Source organism: Mesoplodon densirostris, chromosome 7 (genome assembly GCF_025265405.1).
Source record: "Mesoplodon densirostris isolate mMesDen1 chromosome 7, mMesDen1 primary haplotype, whole genome shotgun sequence".
Lineage (NCBI taxonomy): Eukaryota > Metazoa > Chordata > Mammalia > Artiodactyla > Ziphiidae > Mesoplodon > Mesoplodon densirostris.
In genome coordinates this window covers 17,638,141-17,659,191 of record NC_082667.1, presented here as the reverse complement: position 1 = coordinate 17,659,191, position 21,051 = coordinate 17,638,141, and the positions used below count along the sequence as shown (strand labels likewise).

Sequence of the window (21,051 nt, the reverse complement as noted above, 5' to 3'; positions counted from 1 at the left end):
GCCAAGCTCAATTTTATTTTTCCAAGGAAGACTGGTTGCATGGGGGGGTTTTTTTGTTTTGTTTTTAAAGAGTCATACACACTGAAGGGTTGGGAAATTTACTCCTTTTGTGTTATAGGGAACCAGGCAATACTAATATTGCTCTTATTACAATGAACAAGTCTACTGCAGAGAAAATAGATTGTGCCAGTGTCATGGGCCTGAACTTGTTCACTACAGAGAAGGAGCCAGAATTTGTGATTGTTCTTTGAGTCCATGTAGGCATACTTAGACGTTTTTCCTTATCCAAGTTCATCACTTTACTAACCAATGTCTCTGTTATTTGCTTTATCAAATGGCGTTTGTTCCCGTAACTTAGTTCAGCTTCCTGGTGCATTTTCAGTCAAATTATTTGCAAACATATACCCATGTTTAGTTTTCCTTCGTGCAGAACAGAGTTCCCTGGTAACCCACAAGTACTAATTCTACGTTTTGTGACTTGTATCCTTCAACTTTTACCTTTTTAGAATATAAAAATAATTTTTAAAGTATAATTTTAACTGTAAGCAGTGTTAGTAAGCTTGAAATCATTGAAAAGATCATTAAAGTGCAGAATAGTCCCTCAGGATGAAGAAAAAAGAACGCTTAGTGACTCCCTGTACTGTAGAAATGGCTGCCTCGGTTGCAGATCAGAAAGAAATAGCCAATATAGAAGAGACAATCACAGCAAATAATACCTTCATATTATGTATTTAATATACTTATTAGATATACTGAACAATTGAGGGTAACTGAGTTCTTCATATTACAGTTGATTGAAAAACAATTGAAAGGGTAGATTTTAGTAGTCTGTTAGCTTATAGCTAATAATGATAGCAATGGGGGTGTTAATTTGTTAAGTGTGTCGATGTAAACTGAGAAATGAAGGTTTTATAATGAGTATGATAGGGGGAAAATATGCAGACATCTGCATGGGTAAAGCCAAGTCTTAAACAGTCAAAAATGCAGGAGTTACAGCATCAAGAAGTTGCTGTATTAAGGTTGCTATGCTCCCAGAATGCACCACAGTCATTGCATCTGTCACTGGGAGTATCTTACCCACAGACGACCTCTGATTTTCTGAACGTGTTGGCTCACGATGGTTTCATTTAAACAGTTTGCATACCAATCAACTTAGAAAACTGTGTCATGACATGAGAGGTGACTTTGAATCAGATTCTGTTCTGTTACACAGGTAAATGTTGGCTAAGCTGGGGAAAGGTCTAGTTAGTTTTCTAACTCAAGAGTTTCTGGAGGGGAAAAAAAAAGAAGAAATCAAAACATCCCCCAAATACAGTAACTATATTTCTAGCCATAATGGCAAAAAATGGATTACAACACTGACTTGATAGGAATTTTTCAAGCCTCCAATATAATGGATCAAAAATGGCAACACCAGATTCTTTTTATTGCTCCTAACAAGCTTGCTGCAATGAGCAAGTTTGAAAAGTTCCAATGAGGAGATTCTATCTCCAGAATTAGAAGTTTGAGACTTACTTATACATGATGAAAAGTCCTGCCTTGCTGATAACTTCAATCAGTTTTCTTCACTGGAAAGACTCCTTTGAGGAATATTTCTCTGGAGCTGTAAAACAGACTGACCAATAAATCAAGGATTCAATCTACCATATGACACAAGTAACTTGATTTTTCAGCAAAAGATATCCTTAATTTACATCAGTAACCCAAACACTGTAATATATACATATCACCTTTTTGGCAGCACTCTGAGCAGCTCATACATAGCTGAAAAAGCAGTGAGGAAAGCCGTCAGAATTTGTATCAACATTATTTTGAAATATGGTGAGCAAAACAAATTGCCTATTTGTTGCATTTGAAAGGTACATTTTTCATTCTAGCCTGATTTTTCAGAATTGATCATTGATAGTCTAAGATATTTTACATATATGGCACTAACTTTTGAAGGCCAGTGGCTTTAATTCCATATTAAGTATAGAAATTTTTCTGGTTTCATTAATTATCTTTGGTAGTGATAGACCCCAAAATAAAGAACTAACAATGTAGTTATAACATCGTCACCTTGAAATATCTTTATTAATGGGATACATTTAATTGAGTACCTACTATGAATGTAGGCACCTTGCGATAATGTGCTTTGGCATATGTGATGCCCTGGTTTTATGTAAAGATTGAATTTGTAGATGGACTAGCAGAATACCGATGCTCTTTGTATAGAGCCTACTGCTACATTCAGAGCTGCGAGCTACATTACTTCTGTGTGTGCTGTCCCGTGAAGTCCTGAACAAGACCTAAACCCTTGTTCGCTTTTTCGTAGAGCAGAGAGGAGCCTTCAGGGGAAGTAGAGGTGGCCGAGGTTGGGGAGCACGAGGAAATCGTAGTCGGGGAAGACTCTACTGAATGAGAAGTCACAGTCTTCAGCATTGTCTTGAGCTTAATATACTTAAATTCTACTACTCTACTCATTGGATTGCCGGGGATGTCCCTTTAAAAAGACTGCTGCCTTCAGCTAAAAACTTAATGTTCTTTATACCTTTGTATGTATGATCTACTTTTGTAACAGACCATGGTTGTGTCCAAGGTAAAACCGCAGCGATATTTTTGGATGCTTTGTCTGCAATCTTGACTTGTTTTTGCAATATCACCATTATTCAGACTTCATATTGTGAATCTTTTAAACATCTTGATAATTTGTTATTGAGAGCTATTCAAATCTAAAATGTAATAATTCAGTCTAGTTCTGATAACTGGTAAAGATCATCAGTTCTGAAAGGTTACTGACTTTCCTGTCCTCTCTGTCTTCCCCCCAGCCAACATATGGAGAAGAGTAATGGTCAGTCTTAACATTTTATTTTCATTGTTATTTAATAAAGCCGCTAGGCAATGGTGCAGCATTCCTGGCTTCTGTCAGTAAAGCAAAATACTTACCAGCTTTCTTAAAATGTAGAAATGACATTACATTTTTAGGAGGAAGTAAGTTGCTTTGCACTGCTTACTTAACTCTTCTCCATATGCTGTGATATAAATCTTTGAATATGGGATCTTACTATTTGCATAGAAATGTGTATGTATAATATACATACATACATGAGCATATATCTGTGTATGTGTGTGTGTGTGTGTGTGTATATACATATATATGCATGCTGCGAAACTTGACTACACAACATAAGTCATTTTTTAAAATTCCAGGAACGGGTAGTCTTTGACACGGTGATTATCCTTTTGAGGCTGAATCCATTATTAACTGGTTATCTAGGTTTTCCTTCCAGTAGTGAGGGCTTTTGAGTCAGTTGCACTTACATGATTATTGTTATTTAAAACTAAAAATGAAGTCTGCATTTTTAAAGATAAATTTGGAGATCCCTGTTGGAGAAGTACAGCCAGAATATTGAATCTGATGTACATATAGGTTTCTACAGGATGAGATAGAATAATTTAGAATTTGGGGATTTGATAACCAGGGCAGCCCAGAAAAAGTGACTTGGTAACATGGTATACCAGTAAGTAAGGGATGCTCTCTCAGTTTGCTTTTGCCACTTTCAAGATTTTAACTTCTCAGGTTATTAATCAAAATTATTGTATAAGTTAGTCAATAGAGTCTTTAGGTTAAAACAACAGATGGGGGGTTTGTGGAGTGTTTAATGTCATGGGCATTTTTAGTAGCATAGGCCCTTTGCTCTGCATTTGAATGTTTCATATATTTTTGTTCCACAGTTAATCTTCCCTCCCCAAGTGTGCTATTCAAATCCAATGCCTGAGTGACATTTTCTAGTAGTTTGACATTTTTTGAGGCATAGTTTGTGATTCCAATACAGGTGTCTTCATTACTGTTACCTCTATATTGGGGGGATAGGCAAAACCCCTTTGTTAGAATTACTGCACATGTGTATGGGGAAAATATTTTTTGAAGACTAGAATGGTACAAGTGAGCAAAAGAAGTTGGTCAGCTTGACTATGGAGTGGTGGCAATAATCTCTAAACATTCCAAAAGACAGTGAGCTGAACCTAAGCTCCCTTGGAATCTGAGCAGACACAGGAACATGGAATTGCCATGTGAAAACTGTGACCAGGTAGCCTGGACCTCAACGGCAGGTCAGCCAGTGGCCTAAAGCCATTTCAAGTATAGATGCTCTTTTGGGACTACAGTTATATAAATTTGAACATTAAGTGTAATTTTTCCTCTTTTTCTTTTTAATATTTGTAAACTCAAAGCTGAGCAGAAGTGACTTTACTTTCTAAAGTTTGATATTAAGTTGACTGTGTTCCTTCCTTTACCACCTCATTGTTCCCCTTCCCTTTCCTAAGGCAGTAGTGCACAACTTAGGTTATTTCTGCTTCAAAACTTTGAACGAAAAACTTCATGCCACGAATTTTTTTTCTTTTGCAAGACACCTGTATATCCCCTTGTTCAAATGTAAATGTTCCCTTATGCTTTTGAAATAAAGTTCCTTTTGTAATTTTGTTTTGTGTCTTGTGTTATGATTATAACTTCAGATTTTTGGATATTCATTAAACATTTATTCATTGCTTCTCAAGTGCCAAACAGTGTGTTAGACCATGAAAATATAAAGATGGACAAAATACCGCTCTGCTTTCAAGGGTTCAGTATTGCAAGTTATCTTTCATTTTCAACCTTTTGGATTTATTTTTAGAAGCTAATACCCTTCTGAAAAAAGGATTTGGTTCTTTCTGTCAAAGCAAAACATCAGATACTTGCCAAATCATTATGAAATAATTTCTTCCCTCAAGTTATTATGTAAAGCAACTTCTTATTTTGATTCCCAGCCTTTATTTGTTTTCCTGAAGTAGCACCAAGGATGGATCAGAAAAAGTTACCTAAATTCTCTTGGTGATCACATCCAGTCCTATGTCTCTAATACCATCTACATGCTGAGGACTGCCAAATGTCTATGTCCATCCTTTCTTGCCTGGAGTTTCATAATAGCTTCCTGATTGATCTCCCAGCTATTACACTTGACTATAGCCTGTTCTAAACACAGCAGCAAAGAAACATACACTCTTCTACTTGAAGCTGTTCAATGACTCCTCGTTTTAAAATAAAAATCAAAAACACTGCCATGGCTTAAATTAAAAGTTTCTGACCTCAGCTGCTGCTCTGCCCCAGTCAGTCAGCTTCATGCAGCTAGGCAAAGACACACTCCTACCTTAGAATCTGCACTGGCTGTTCCTTCTAGCCACATATCTGCCTGTCTGACTCCACCCCTTCGATTCCTCAAAGATCACCTTCTCAAGGAATCCTGTTTAGTACCGCAATGCCCCTTTCTACCCTGCCAAGGCTCCAGCACCCACATACCCTACTCAATGTTCTCTGGAGCATTTGCCAACTTCTAACGTACTATCCTAATTATACTGTATATTGGGTTAGCCAAAAAGTGCCTTCAGTTTTTAAGTAAAAATAAAAGGCATTTTTCATTTTCACCAAGAACTTTATTGAACAATGTATTCACCCTTTTATTCCACTACCTTCTGCCATTTTTCAGGCAATTTCATAATTTCATCTTCCCAAAACTTTTCATCTTTTTGAAACAATTGTTTCAAGTGCCTTATACAGTCTTACAGGGAATTGAAATTTTTTCCATTAAGAGAATTTTGTAAAGACCGAAATAAATGGAAAGCCGAACGTGCAATGTCTGGTGAATACAGCAGACGAATCAGAACTTCCCAGCCAAGCTGTAACAGTTTTTGACTGGTCATCAAAGAAACATGCAGACTTACGTTACCCTGATGGAAGTTTATGCGTTTTCTGTTGACTAGCTCTGGATGCTTTTTGTCAAGTGCTGCTTTCAGTTGGTCTAATTGGGAGCAGTACTTGTTGGAATTAATCATTTGGTTTTCCAGAAGGAGCTCTTAATAGAGGACTCCCAATCCCATCATATACACAACATCACCTTCTTTGGATGAAGACCAGCTTTTCATGTGGTTGGTGGTGGTTTATTTCGCTTGCCCCACGATCTCTTCCGTTCCACATTATTGTACAGTATCCACTTTTCATCGCCCATCACAGTTTGTTTTAAAAAAGGAACATTTTCATTACGTTTCAGTAGAGAATCACACGCAGAAATACGGTCCAGAAGGTTTTTTTGCTTATGTGGAATCCAAACATCAAAGCGATTCACGTAACCAAGCTGGTGCAAATGATTTTCAACACTTGATCTGGATTTTTTGAGTATGTCAGCTATCTCCCGCATGGTTTAACGTTAATTGTTCTCAATTAATGTCTCGATTTGATCGCTATCAACTTCAACTGGTCTACCCGACCATGGAGCATCGTCCAGCGAGAAGTCTCCAGCACGAAACGTCGCAGACCACTTTTGACACGTTCAATCAGTCACAGCACCTTCTCCATACACTGCACGAATCTTTGTTTGCGTTTCGGTTGCATTTGTTCCTTTATTGACATAATAAAGCATGATATGCCAAAAATGTTGCTTTTTTCTTCCAGCTTCAATATTAAAATGGCTACACAAAAATTCACCAATTTTGATGTCTTTTTTTAAATGCTGACATGACAGCTGTCACATACAATCTAACAAAATTGTTTCGAATGAAGTTAAAGACAACTAAGTGCTACTAGAGCCATCTTAACGGGAAAAAAATGGACGAACCTTATGGCCAGCCCAATAATTTACCATATTTTTAGTGTCTCCTCCTGGTAGAATGTAACATGGCTAAAATGCCACAAAGGTAAGGATTTTTGCATTTTGTTCATTGATAATCCCATACATCTAAAACAATGCTTAGTACATAGTAAGCTTTCAATAAAAAGTAGAAGGCAGTGTTTTATGCTGAGGATATACTGGTGAACAAGATAGGCAAACTCATGGAGTTTACATTCTATTATGCAGAAGCTAATAAATAAGCTGATTTCAGAGAGTAGTGTTATGAGGACACTGAAGCATTCTAAGGTGATCATTTGTAAGAGCTCACATAGAAAGAATGGTTAGAAAAAGTCTCTGAGGAATTCATTTGAGCTGAGTCCTGGATGATGATTTGGAGCCAGCCTAGTGAAGATCTCAAGGAAAGGCATTTGAAATGGAGGCAACAAAACGTGCAGAACCCTTGGCTTTAAGAATACCAGGCTGTGCTAAAGAATGAGTTCTCAAAGTGCTTAGGTTCCTAATCTCGACCCCAAAACTCCTAAACTCACCTTCGGTGAACTACTTTCAGTAACTCAAAGGGCACATGCTCTTTCTGATCCTGGGGCATGTTTCCTCTGTCTGGAAAATCTTTGTTCCCTGACTCTCCCTCTCCCATTCATCATCATTCCTTCCTCAGGTCAGACTAGATTTCACTCTCCCTAGGAAGCCTTCCCGCCCATGCTTGGCACAGGACCACGTACAGGGCGCTCCTTCAGCTCACTATCCTTCCTCCCCACTTTGGAAACCATAGGAGGAACTCAAATCAGTTCTGATGGGTAGAAAACAGCAAGTGGGATTTTATTCTAGCAAGTGTGATGGAAACTAAAACAAATGAAATCTAATTTATCAAAATCCTAAGAAACTGTAGATTTATTCCTAGAAGTTGTACATTTAAAACTAATATGGCCACAAATAAGAAAATCAAGTAAAATTCTGGTCATCATAAAGAGTTGATCATAGAAACAAGATCTGAGACAAAGCCTAGACAGACTACTACATACAGTTCCAGTTTGTATTCTTCAAGAAATATGTAAGAATAGGAAACAAGAAGAGCAAATAAAAGATGAAGGAATGGTATTTCTAGAAGGAAAAACTAAAACTTGGTATGCTATAAAGTGATGGATAAGATCAAAAAGCACAAATGCACTAAAAGGTTTGAATAGAATGAACTTGGATTTAATCATAAAATCAGGATACTGAAAGTTGGGTGTATGTGAGGGAGTAAAAGCTGGGGGTGGGGCGGATGTGACCTGTAGCTACTTACAGACTGAACAGTCATAATACAATTACTCCGTAGAAACTGTCGCCCCCAAATGTATTAACAGCTGCAAAGATTTGGATAAATTAATGGCTGGTAAGTCTGTATCAGGAAAAGTCTTTTGAGGCTGACCATCATGTTATCCTCAGAGCAGCCCTAGTGTCACTGTGAGTTAGAATCCTGGGCTGATTTGACACTTGGTCTCATCCAAAGTAGTCCTCATGCTTCAGACTGCCAGACAAACTACTGGTGGACTATTTCTAAAAGAAATTACTACATTTCATAATTTCTAATGAAATTACTATTTAGGTATCCCCTGTCTCTTCTTTGAAAATCCTCTTCACTTTGTGTATGGCTGCTGGGGAGATACACCTGGATAGCCCCTCCTGCCATAACCAGCCTCCCTCCCTATCCACCCTTTCAACCTCCACCAGTTCAAAATCACTGAAGGAATTAACTATATGTAGCAGGCTGCCAATAATTCCTTCTATTCCCAATCAAACATGCTGCTTCACTTATCAAGATGAGTCTGTTTCCATTTCCCCTTAAGTCTGGGCCAGCCTTGTTACTTTCTTTGATCAACAGAATGCAGAAGTGACACTTTTCTGGGCCTGGCCCTCAAGGAGCCTGACAGCTTCTACTTTCACTCTTTTGGAGCCCTGAGCCACCACGTAAGAAACCTCTGTAACTAACTACTGGGACTGAGAGAGAGAGGCCCAGCCACCCCTAGCCATTTCAGCCACTCCAGGTAAGCACTAGGCATGAGTGAAGCCATTTGGGAACATTCCAAACCCAGCCAAGGTCCCAGCTGTCTGAAGCCTTATGAGTGACCCCAGCTAACAGCAGGAGGGGCAGAACCACCAGCTGAGTCCAGCCAAAAAATATGAAATATAATAAATCATGGTTTAAAGCTTAAAATTTAAGCCACAGAGATTTACGTTGGTTTACTATGAAGCAAAAGATAATCATTTAACAGAATTTAAACCAGGGTGTTAACTCTCAGGAATATTTATATCTTAAGCATTTTCTCTAAGAAATAAACAGTATAGAGATCCTTCACAACATTCAGATAAAGAGGCCCAAGAGAGGAAATTAATAATCCAGAAAGATCATTGTCCAATTCCCAACTTCAAAAAAAATCTATAATTTATAATGATAGGGATAAATTAAAGGACCTATGTGCTAAAATACTTTATGCTGAAAGACCAAATTACATGCAATTATGGGTTTTCCTATCATTTGTTCAACTAAGAATTGAGTCACAATTTAGAGATTATCAGCAATTTTGGTAACTACCATCTTATATTTCTACAGGTTTTATGTAAGCATAAAGATAAAATATGTACTTAAAATGGAAAAAATATCAGGTCGTAGAACAATAGAATAAAAGAAGGGTAACAGGTGGATGTAGAAAATTGGTAGCAACAATTTTATTTGGATTAGAATTTTTCATTGTTTTATTCACATAAAATGGGAAAGCTACCTTTTGGGGGTATAAAAAACTAAACAAACTAACCACTTAAGTATGGAAGCTTTATGGAAGATAAAAATATATTAGCATAGGAAATGCTTCCTGCCCTCAGATGCTAACAGTCTAACTAGTTAAACAAAGAGCTACTCAAGAGTTTAGCTGTTCAAAATGTACAAAGTAATATCACAAAGCAACATGGTATTAATTGTCATAGTAGTGTTACAGAATTCAGAGGAGGCAAATAGAAGTTGACAGATTTTTTTACAATCTGGGATTTAAGCTATACCTTAAATAATATATTTTAAAAGAGCAAGAGAGGGATTTTAGGCAAGGAACAAGATGAGCAAGAGCACTTCTAAGTGTTACTGTGTGATGCTTAAAACAGAGTTCAGTAAGACTAGAGGTGTGGAACTTGGCAGTCAGGATCTGTGGCAGGCAGGATTCTAAGATGACCCCCCAATGATCCTTGCCCTCATAAAATCTTCTCCCTTGAAAGTGGGGAAAATGTGTGAATATGATATCATTCCTCAGTTTTATGTTATATGGCAAAGGGAATTTTTGCAGATGTCACTAAGGTTACTAATCAGTTCATACGGGGCTACTCAAAAGAGAGGTTATCCAGGTAGACCTTATCTAATCACATGCGTGCTTTAAATCTGGGCCTAGAGATCTGAGATAGAAGAAGTCAGAGATATAAGTGATGGAGACATTTCCCTGCTTGCCTTGAAGAAACAACTGCCAAGCTGAGAAAGCCACATGGCAAGGAATGGTGGGTGACCTAGGAGTTGAGAATGAGGACAGTCAGTAGCCAGCAAGAAAACTGGGACCTCGGTCCTATAACGGCAAAGAACTGAACTCTGTAAAAACTTGAAAGCATTTGGGAGAAGCTCCTGAGCCTCAGGTGAGATTTCAACCTTGGGATAAGCCATGTGAGACACTGAGCAGAGAACCCACACACACCATGCCAGACTGTTGACCCATGGAAGCTGAGATAATAACTGTATGTTAAGCTGCTAAATTTTGTGGTAATTTGTTACATAGCAACAGAAAACTAACACAGGATCCCAAAGGACAAGGGTTATCATTTAAGGAAAACGAAGGTGGGTGGTACGTTAAAGCTATAGAAGTTACTATTCCGCCCCTTTGCAAGTTAACTTGTGCATGTCAAAGAAATTGCTGATGGCCAAAAGAGGTGATGTTGGAGCTTCTTTCAAACTCCTCACCATCCTTCATCCATGCTCAGGCTCTAAAGTTGGGTAGACCTGAATGCAAATCTGAGTTCTGCTGCTTATTAGCTGTATGATCTTGGCCAAATTACTTAACTAGCCTACGCCTGGTAAGTTAGTGAAGATTAATTACAACTATGTGTGTACAGTGCCCAGTATGTATTAAACACTCAACAAATGTTAGACGATGGTGACTGTCATTATTTAGTAGCTTTATACACAAGTAAGGTTTACTTCTATGCCTAAAAATAAGATGCTGAGAACATACAAGAAACCCTTACAATTTGCCACCAATTTCACCTTTTCATTTAGCGCTTATTCTGCCTGAAACAGCACCTTTGCTCTAAGACTTTCACTTGGTTGGTCTGTCTCTTCTACACATAAGCCCTTACACACCCCCAATATCCTATATGTAAATTGTTACCTTGCCAATATCCCACCAGACTGCACGCTGCTCAGTGGTCAGATTTTCATACCCAGGGTCTAGCAGAGTACCAGGCAAAAAAAGCAGGTAAGCCATATACATTTTTAATGAAAGTAATGCTCATCACTTCAGTACTCTTAAGAAAAGCTGCTCTAAGAAGACATAAAAAGCCAGTACTGTAGTAACGGCTTCCATGGCATGAAGTGATGTTTCAACACTTGGCAATTATTTGTTTTCTTGCAATACACCTGAGTAGGGAAGTGGTCAGGCATAATTCTCATCCTCCTTTTCCTAAAGAAACAAACCCAAAGCATAATGAACCTAAACATAAAGTGACACATACAGCTAGAAGGCAGCCCTGACACACCTAAAACGATATAGCTAGCTGGAACCTAGAAGCCAGGCTAGTCCGCTTGGCCCGCGTGTTGATGCACTAGAAGAAAGTGCTTCTCAAACTTTAATGTACATACCAGTCACCTGGGGCTCTTGTTAAAAGGTAGAATCTGATGGGAAGAGACAGAAGAGCCAAGAATGTGCTTTTTTTTTTTTTTTGCGGTACGCGGGCCTCTTACTGTTGTGGCCTCTCCCGCTGCGGAGCACAGGCTCCGGACGCGCAGGCCCAGCGGTCGTGGCTCACGGGCCCAGCCGCTCCGCGGCATGTAGGATCCTCCCGGAATGGGGCACGAACCCGTGTCCCCTGCAGCGGCAGGCGGACTCTCAACCACTGTACCACCAGGGAAGCCCAAGAACGTGCTTTTTTAATAAGCTCCCAGGTGATGCCAATGCTGCTGGTCTCCAGATCTAGACCTATCATGTTCAGTAAGGTAGCCACTAGTCACACGTGGCTATTTAGCCCCTGAAATCTGGCTAGTCCGAATTTAGATGAGCTATAAGTGTAAAATGCATACGGATTTCGAAAACTTGGTACAAAAATAAATACCTCAGTAATTTCTAATAATAATTAGATATGTTAATAATAATCTAATAATAATCTAATAGATTTCACACTGAACATTTAATAATATACTGCATATAATGGGTTAAATAAGATGTTATTTTATTTATTTTTTTAATTGTGGTTCAAGGCTCGAGTTACGGTTCTACTGGACGGTGCTGCCCTAGACTAACAACCCTCCCAATTCTGAAGCTCCCCCTATTGTGAGGTTTTAAGAATAAAAGAGAACCTATCCCTTCCCTTAGGTGTTTCGAAAGCACAGCTTTTATTTTCCAACCATTTGACACAATCAGAAATAAAAATAATTATTTTTTAAACCAAAGAGTTATATGTATATACTCTGAGCCCTCTCATTTTGGCTTAGGCTCCAACTGGAACACTACTTTTCTCTCCCTCTGGTTCCCACGCTCCGAGATCGTATCGCGCACAGGAAAACAATAATAAGAAAGCGGCCTCCAGCCTGAAGCCAAATTGGGCCAGCGCCAGAGGCCGCGCTTCCCCGCCGCCTAAACCGAGCCCGAGGCTGATGAAGCCGGTAGTCAGCGGGCAGCGCCCCCTCGGCTCCTCCTCCTCCTCCAGCGTCGACCTCCCCAAGATGGCGAACGGCGGGGGTCCACTTCCGCTTCCGGTGTGAGCGCCCGGGCTAGGGGGGGCAAGATGGCGGCGGCAGTAGGGGTCCGCGGCCGGTGCGAGCTGCCGCCGTGCTCCAGTCCAGGCTGGTTCCTCAGCCTTTCCGCCTTGCTGAGTGTGGCAGCTCGAGGGGCCTTCGCCACTACGCACTGGGTCGTCACTGAGGACGGGAAGATCCAGCAGCAGGTAGCGGCCAGGGTGTCCCTCTCCCCCCGCACCCGCCCTCGCCAGGGGGGGATTCCCCGGCCCGGCCCCTGGCTGTTTGGCTCCGCGCGGCCCCGCCCCCAGCCTGTAGTCCCACGGTCCCGGTGTCGCGGTGTGGGCGACCTCCGCCCTCGGACCGGTCCCTTTCCCACTTGTGTCCTGGACCTGGCCTCGGCTGCCTGCAAGTTCTCAGGCTTCCACCCCAGGGGCCGGGCGACTCTCCCCGGGAGTTCGGGTCCTGGGGACATTATCTGGCTCCCTAGCTTTAAAACCCGGATTCATTATCCCTCCTCTGGTGCCTCTCTGGCCCACGCGTCACCAGCCCTCCCCGAGGAAGTAGAAAGCAGGTGGCAGCGCCCGGGTGTGCGCGAGTCCTAGGGAGGTGACAGCTTCGGCACCCTTAGGCAGTGTGTCATCTAATGCTACTTCCCCCAGTGTCCTGTCCCACATGCTGGCGTTCTTGTCAAGCTGTGGTGGTTTCAGCTGGTACCGTTACCCAGGCCAGCAGGGGCTCATTAGACACAACACGCACACTCTCTTTGCGAAGGAATGCTTGAGGATGCCTCTGGTGGCGTTGCCTGCATCTTTTCAGCAGTCAACCGCCCTAGTATCCCAGTGTTCTTTGCCTTGTTTCTTTACCTAGTTCCTGTGACCCAGCCCCTCAGGGAGGATATGCGATTTCCCGGATTCTTGTCAGGTTGAATTAATTCCTCAGAGGAGAGGCTGGTTTTCTTACATAACTTTCAGATGGCCTGTATTTTGTGAATGCTGCTGATGCCTAAAGAATGCGTGTGTTCTGCTACAGAAACTTGATAAACTTAATGACTTCCAACACCTGAGAACAATCCTATAAAGTCCAGCAAACATTTAGAAAGTGATCTGTGTGCCCCATGCAATTTAATTTAGCCCACCGATCTGAAATGTATTAACCATTGTCCTGTGAAAGTACTGGGTTATATGTAATGAAGGTGATAGGAACACAATGCTAGGCTTACCTTTGTGTGAAGTGAGGTTCACATTTAGCTTCACCACGTGATGGCAAATTTTGTCTTAAATGTAATGAATGAGGAAAGCAATTTAAAAGTCAGCGTTGGTTTTGGTGAGTGGTTTTCAGTGTGTATCTGAGAAAAGACTGACTCTGTGGGGTGGCATTTCTCTATACCTAAGTTACATTAGAAAAAAATTTCCTTTTCATGGCCATACCAGCTGAGATTTAAAATATGCATGTGTGTTTCAGAAACCCTAGACAACACTTACAAATTCACCTCTAACAAAAGATTGGAAATCTTGTGTGAATCCTGGTTGCTTCTGTCCTTCTTCTCTCTCCTGATGATGGTTTTCCCTGAGGCCCTTATGAAGGGAGATATGGCGTTAAGTCCTGCTGCATTTTGGGGAGCCCTTCTCCTATTGGCTCTTTTGCAGTATTGTTTTGGGCCACAGCTATTTATATTCCCTGACATTGACTTCTTCTCATTTTGATGTCCAGCTACTTAGTTGAGAAAGTAGCCCACCTGAAAAGTGGTAGAAAGCTGGTAGAAATGTATTTATATGCTGACCATTGCAAAGGGAAAGTAGAATCTGATTTGGTTTTTGTTTTTTAACACATTCCTTCTTTTTGCACATTGGGTACATATGTTTTGGTGGGGGAAAGGTAGGGGTTACTAAAAACTTGCTTGAGAAAGGGAGAAATCTATAGAATCTTCTGGATCTCTTCCAAGTCACTCCTACAGTAGGTAGTTAGGCTTAGAGTTAGGAAAGCAAGATTTCTTTACTACATGCCTTTTTAGTGATCCTCTTTGGTGAATTTTCCATTACTTTGCTACATAACATTTGCAGTGTTAAGTCCAGGCAACTACAAAATTTTATACCAGAAGAAATAAAGTTGGTGACTACAGTGTAACAAGAGGCTAAGGAAGGGAAGTTGGATTTAATCCGAGGGGAAAAGCGCATGTAAATAAAGTAAGAGTCAGCTTACTCACAGTCAGCTTCTGAGTTCCACTCTGATAGCTCTGCATACATTACCCATGCAGCCCTTCCTGGCAGTAATTTGACTGCAGGCAGAATCCAAACCTCAATTTACATTGTGCTTAATTATCACATTTGGATATACTTATTAAAGAATTGAAAGGTCTCTTTAGTATGTGGATTTGGGTGTACTGCAGATCTATTCATACTTTCAGAAACATAACTAATTAAAATTTAGTATAGGAACTTCCCTGGCGGTCCAGTGGTTAGACCTTCGCTGTCCAATGCAGGGGGAGCAGGTTCGTTCCCTGGTCAGGGAGCTAAGATCCCACATGCCTCACCGCCAAAAAACCAAAACATAAAACAGAAGCAATATTGTAACAAATTCAATAAAGACTTTAAAAATGGTCCACATCAAAAAAAATAAAGTAAAATTTAGTATATGTACTGTGTCTTACCACATGTACCAAATCCCTTGCTACTTGTTTTTAGTTATAACATCTGAGAACAGAAGTATCTCAATTTCTTTGGCTGTGCCACATGGCTTGCAGGATCTCAGTTCCCTGACCAGGGATTGAACCTGGGGCATGGCAGTGAAAGCCTGGAATCGTAACCACTAGGCAACCAGGGAGCTCCCTGATTTCATTAAAAAAAATTTTTGTTTAATTTTATACGTTTATTTATTTATTTATTTTTGGCTGCATTGGGTCTTCGTTGCTGCACGGGCTTTCTCTAGTTGTGTTGAGCAGGGGCTACTCTTCATTGGGGTGTAAGGGCTTCTCATTGCAGTGGCTTCTCTTGTTGCAGAGCACGGGCTCTAGGCACGCGGGCTTCAGTAGTTGTGGCGCACGGGCTTGGTTGCTCCGTGGCATGTGGGATCTTCCCAGACCAGGGCTCAAACCCGTGTCCCCTACAATGGCAGGCAGATTCTTAACCACTGCACCACCAGGGAAATCCCCCTGATTTCATTTTTAAAGTTGCCTAATATTAGGGAAAGGGTTAAGGGCAAACTGAAATAGCAGGTCTTAGAAAATACCTTTTGAAACTCTTCACTCGATATTTATTTAATTATTTTAATTTAGTTTTTTTAACTTTTATTTTAATTAATCAATTTATTTATTTTTGGCTGCGCTGGGTCTTCGTTGCTGCGTGCGGGCTTTCTTTAGTGTGGTGAGCGGGGGCTGCTCTTTGTTGCGGTGCGTGGGCTTCTCATTGTGGTGGCTTCTCGTTACGGAGCACGGACTCCAGGCACTTGGGCTTCAGTAGTTGTGGTGCATGGGGTCAGTAGTTGTGGCTCGTGGGCTCTAGAGCGTAGGCTCAGTAGTTATGGCACACAGGCTAGTTGCTCCGTGGCATGTGGGATCTTCCTGGACCAGGGCTCGAACCCATGTACCCTGCATTGGCAGTCAGATTCTTAACCACTGCGCCACCAGGGACGTCCTTCACTTGATATTTAAACCTATCCAAATTAAGTGTAATAGATCATTGTTTTCCAGAGTGAATGTGTGGAAGTACTTATAAATTAAAAATCTGAATTGCCCAAAATACAGACTTAGATAGGGACATTTTCCATCATTATAGTTAAAGTTTTAAGTACAGTAAGCAGTCCTTCCCAGAAGAAGAGAACATTCGTTTGGCTTTTCTATTTCAAGCCTTAGCAGATGATAAAGATAGGCACCCACAAGTTACAGACTGCAGACTTGTGAACATGCATATATATTGGAAGCCGTATATCTTTGGGGGGTTGAAATGGGCCTTTCAGTCAGAGCAGGGAAGCAGACATTGCTCCAGGCAGCCTCCTCGCAGTCCAAGCTGAGCTGCTTCTGGCAGTAGCAGATGTCCAGTACTTGGCATGGCGACTCAGGGAGTTGTTCCTTTCCACAGTTCCTGCTCCATCCAGGAAGCATGCCATCCATGTTTTTAGGCTGTGTTTACTGAGCTGCCACTGAACTCCCAGGAGTGTTGTACAGGGAATACTGGAGCTGGGGTGTGAAGAGAATGCTCCAGTCACTAAGTTCATTTCCCATTGCAGTCAGAGGACGTCTAAGAAAAGCCCCTCCTCTCTTTCTCCTCTCCAGCTCTGTGCCGTTCTCCCAGCTTTGGGCTTTGGCATACTTCTGAACCCCTAATGTCTCTGTACCTGAAAACTAGTAAGATCCTCTCACCTTATTTAAGCAAGAGTCCTTAACTTGGAGTCCATGGACTTGAGGTATGAGCTTTTATAATCTAGTTGCTAGGAAGATCTACAGTAACTAGATCTTCTGTTTGACTTCAAGATAAATTTTTGTTTGTTTCATTTTGAGATTGTTTTTGCTTAATTACTCTTGTGGCAACACCTGTTTTCTATTTTAATCACAAGTGCCTAGCAATTCTCTTGCACTGAAGGTTAAATAAACTTTTGTGAATTAGCCCAAGAGCCTATCTGTCACATCATTTCTTTGGAAAAATTTATGCGTCATGTTACAGGTTACCAGCTAACAGATGAACTCTTGAAATGTTAGTTAGGTCTAAAACTTGAAAATATAGAGTATCAACTCTCTCATAACATTATATTATTTATTTTCTTTGCTGCTGTTTCCCTCTCCTCCAATCTTAGAACCAAGGCATTTTAGATTTGGAAAAAATTCTTAAAGAATATATGGTATGACTCATAGGAGAGAAGGTCACCCAAAGCCACAACCAATGAATGGCATTTAGTGGTAACAATAAGTAAAAATGTATTTATCTGCAGTAATGTGTAAGCGAGCACTTTATACTAAGTTTGAAGTTCTTTTTTATCTGCATAACACCTACAAAGGAAGGAACAGAAAGAAAAATAAAACCAAATGAAGTAGATGTCTTCTCTTTTCCAGTTTACTTTACCTTTGCAGAATGTTTTGTGATAACTTTAAATTGGGGGTGGGTGGATGGGGGAGGGTCCCAAATAGGTGTGAATTAATTTGGGGTCACTTAATCATTTTGCCTCCTGTCAAGCAGATGTCTTCAGAGTACAGATCCTTTTAACTGCTCAGAACAAATGAGATTTCTGACAAAACTAATGTTCTGAAGCTTAGCAAACTTGGCAAAGAACTGTTTGATAAGCAACTATTTCAGCAACTATGACCCAGGGAAGAGCTATCATATTTAGTTGGACAAACTGGCTAAATCTTTATTTATTGATTTTTAACAGCTTATAAGTGAAGGAGTGGTTTAATTTTGGTCTCATGTTAAGTGATTTGGTTAATCTGGGAGAGAAGAACCATATTGTACTGTGAAGCTGACAGCTTCATTTTGGTGCTTTTCAAAACTGAACCCATCTTTTGACATAGAGCATGTTTCTATGTTTATACACTTAAGGGATTTACTTGGACCTAGAGGTCATAGTGGTTATTCAGTAGCTAGGCACCTGCAATTTATACTAGACGTTGATATCAAAAGTGATTCTCATTCAATCCATTTTTTAAGATATTTCCCACTATTACTTTTCTTCTTATGAATTACCCAAGTATTGTTTGTTTATACGGTAGAGTAGTAATAGGAACTTGGAAATATACAGAGATAAATTATAACTTTAAATACTTTTCCCAATTATTTATTGAACAGATATCTATTGATGTCTTCCTTTTCACCAACCCACAGTGCTTTGGAGGGTATGTTCTTTTCCACTGGCTACTGTGACACACAGTTCTCATTTTTCTTTAGGGGTGAGCAGAGCACAGTTGCTTCTTAACCTTCTGGGTTTTTGGTTTTTTGTTTTGGCTCTTCCACCTCCGCTTATCTTCTAGATCAGTGGTTCTCAGACTTTGCACAAAAATAATCTGGGATTAAAATTCAGATTCCCAGGTCACTGAGAGTGATTCAGTAGGTTGATGGTGGAGCCAAGGTTTCCACATTTTTATCAAACTCCTCAGGAGAGTGTGATGTGGATGGGTCACAGATCATTATGAGAAATTCAGTTTTAGATCTTGCTCTTCCTCCAGCCTTTGTTGCAGGCTTCTATTTTTACTCTCTTTGTACACCTGGGAAATGTCATCCTTTCCCAAAACTTAAGTTACCATATGTATGCTGGGAATATCTACATTTCTTTCTACAACTCAGTTTTTTTTCTCCAGAGTTACAAATTCAAGACTTCTGTGGTAACTTTTAACTCCATGTGAATGTCCTCTAGGTACTTCAAGCTTAATATAACCAAATCTAGACTCAGTTTTACACCTATACCTATGTCATGCCCTGTTTTCCCAAACTTAATGAAAGACACCACTATGCATCATCTGCCTATTGGTCCACATCAGAAATCTGGTTGTCCTTTTTAATTTCTCCATCTTCCTTACCAACAGCTTTCAGTTTTACTTTCTAATTATATCTTGCTTCTTTCCGTAGCCACTACCATTACTCTTAATTCCAACCACCTAATTAATTGCCGTAGCTTCTTAACTGCACTCCCTGCTTCTAGTCCTGTCCTACTTCTAGTCCATTTTTTTCCACAGTGCAGAGTAATCTTTTAAAACCTTCTGTGTTTTTTTTGTTTAATTAAAAAATTTGAATTACAAAAGTGATGCGTGGCACTGTAAAAATAAATACCTAACACTATGGTAGTATTCTTACTCCCCAGGAAAAACTACCTTTAACAGATTGGTACATATCCCAGAATATGGTCCAAATTCATTAACATGTCTTGAGATCTGGCCCTTCCTTCTCTCTCGTCTGTCTCTGCTCATTCTTGAGTGTCCCACTCTCACCTCAGAATATACACACGTAACATACTTAGTCATACTTTTGTCAGTGTCCCCAAATATGCTCTGTTCTCACTTATTTCTGGGCCTTTGTACATGTTCTTCCCCCAAAACATCTTAATCTGGCTAACTCATACTCTTCATAACTTAAACATCACTTTCTCAAGGAAGCTTCTGTGATGCACAGATTTGAATAAGCTGTTCTTTCAATGTGCCTTCAGAGCATCCTGCATTCCCTTATGAAAGCATTTGCCATACCATGTTGTGTCTGTTTACTTATGTAAATGCCCTACTAGACTACTCTGTGCTCTATGAAGGGAGCAGCTGTGTCCATCTTCTCTGCAACTCCAACGTCTCTCACACTGCTTAATCACATAGGCTACAGTAATATCTGTTGAATGGATCATATAAGGAAGTATGAGAAATGATTCCTATTGATACCTTTTAGGAATTTACCATTGTCTGAATGAAGCCTTACGATAGTCACCAATGTGGCTGTCATCAGGGACTGGCCTAAAGGAACCCTCAGACCTTCTAGGAGATCTTTAAATCTCTGAGTAACCCATCAGTGAGTCCGCCCTGAGGCCTTCAGAAACCATGCTGTACACAGGTGACAGCCATAATTTCAGGGATTACTCTTGCCTCTCTGTTGTGATCAGGTTGTGCCTGCCAGGGAAGTCATCCTGTCGCTGCTGACATTATATATCTTAAAGGTCAGCTCTTGCTCAGACATAAAATGTATGGAGAAGAGACAGGAAAATGATAAACAAGAAAAACAGAAAAAGGATCGGAAAGGGCTGAGGCAAGGTAGATGGGAACCGGCAGCTGCACTGTTGAGGAGGGATTAGGATCAGCTGTGGGCTTCAGCAGTTGTTGCAGTTTAGAAGCAGCTCTGGTGGAAGGGAACAGAAAGCACTCTGACAGTCAGGAATAAGAGGGCTTGCCAGCAGGTCAGGTCAAAAATTAGAACAGCTTTGCACTCCGAAATGTAGGGAGCTGGGTGTGAGCAGTGCCTGCATCTCAGCTGTGCTCCGTGATGGCAAGAGAGCAAAAGGAATTCCTCTAGCCTGTGGCTCTTTTATAGCCAGACACCTCCGCAGAGTTGTCTGTGCTCACAGGCTCTCCTTCCTCTCTTCATGTAGGTCTATTTGAAACCCATTGCAATCAGTCCTGCATCCCCACGACTCTTGTCAAGATACCCCGGGCCTTCCACATTGCTGAATTCGGTGCTCAGTTCTCAGTCATCTTACTTATTAACCTCTTAGCAGCCCAGCATTTGTCTTCCTACTTTATTGAACGATTTTTTTACGTGACCTCCTGAACATATACTCCTGGTTCTCCTTCTAAATCCCCTGCCTCTCATTCTCTTCTGCTGAATTCCTTTTTGATTAGTGGGTCTTAAATATTGGTGTGCCCCTTTTCTTCCCTCTGTACATGTGGCTCACCAGACAATCTTATGCAGTTTCATGGCATAAAATACATAAATCTGCAGTCTCTCCGTGAACTCTAGAGTCATATATCCAACTGCCTAATAGACACCACGAATA

At 40.6% G+C, this 21,051-nt stretch overlaps 2 protein-coding genes across 3 annotated transcripts in view; both read left to right on the top strand.

The window, feature by feature from the left end:
• Positions 1–4,442, top strand: part of API5 (apoptosis inhibitor 5) — a 38,228-nt gene extending 33,786 nt beyond the window's left edge. The window contains exon 14 of one of the 2 annotated variants that reach the window (XM_060104483.1): positions 2,320–4,442. In XM_060104483.1, coding sequence (XP_059960466.1) covers positions 2,320–2,342 — 23 coding nt within the window. In that variant the 3' untranslated portion in view covers positions 2,343–4,442. Of the gene's footprint in view, positions 1–2,314 lie in introns of both variants that reach the window. The other variant, XM_060104482.1, reaches the window with a different exon arrangement.
• An 8,203-nt stretch (positions 4,443–12,645) lies between these two features.
• Positions 12,646–21,051, top strand: part of TTC17 (tetratricopeptide repeat domain 17) — a 154,656-nt gene continuing 146,250 nt past the window's right edge. The window contains exon 1 of the mRNA XM_060104674.1: positions 12,646–12,809. Within this exon, the coding sequence (XP_059960657.1) occupies positions 12,651–12,809 (159 nt within the window). The 5' untranslated portion in view covers positions 12,646–12,650. The remainder of the gene's footprint in view (positions 12,810–21,051) is intronic.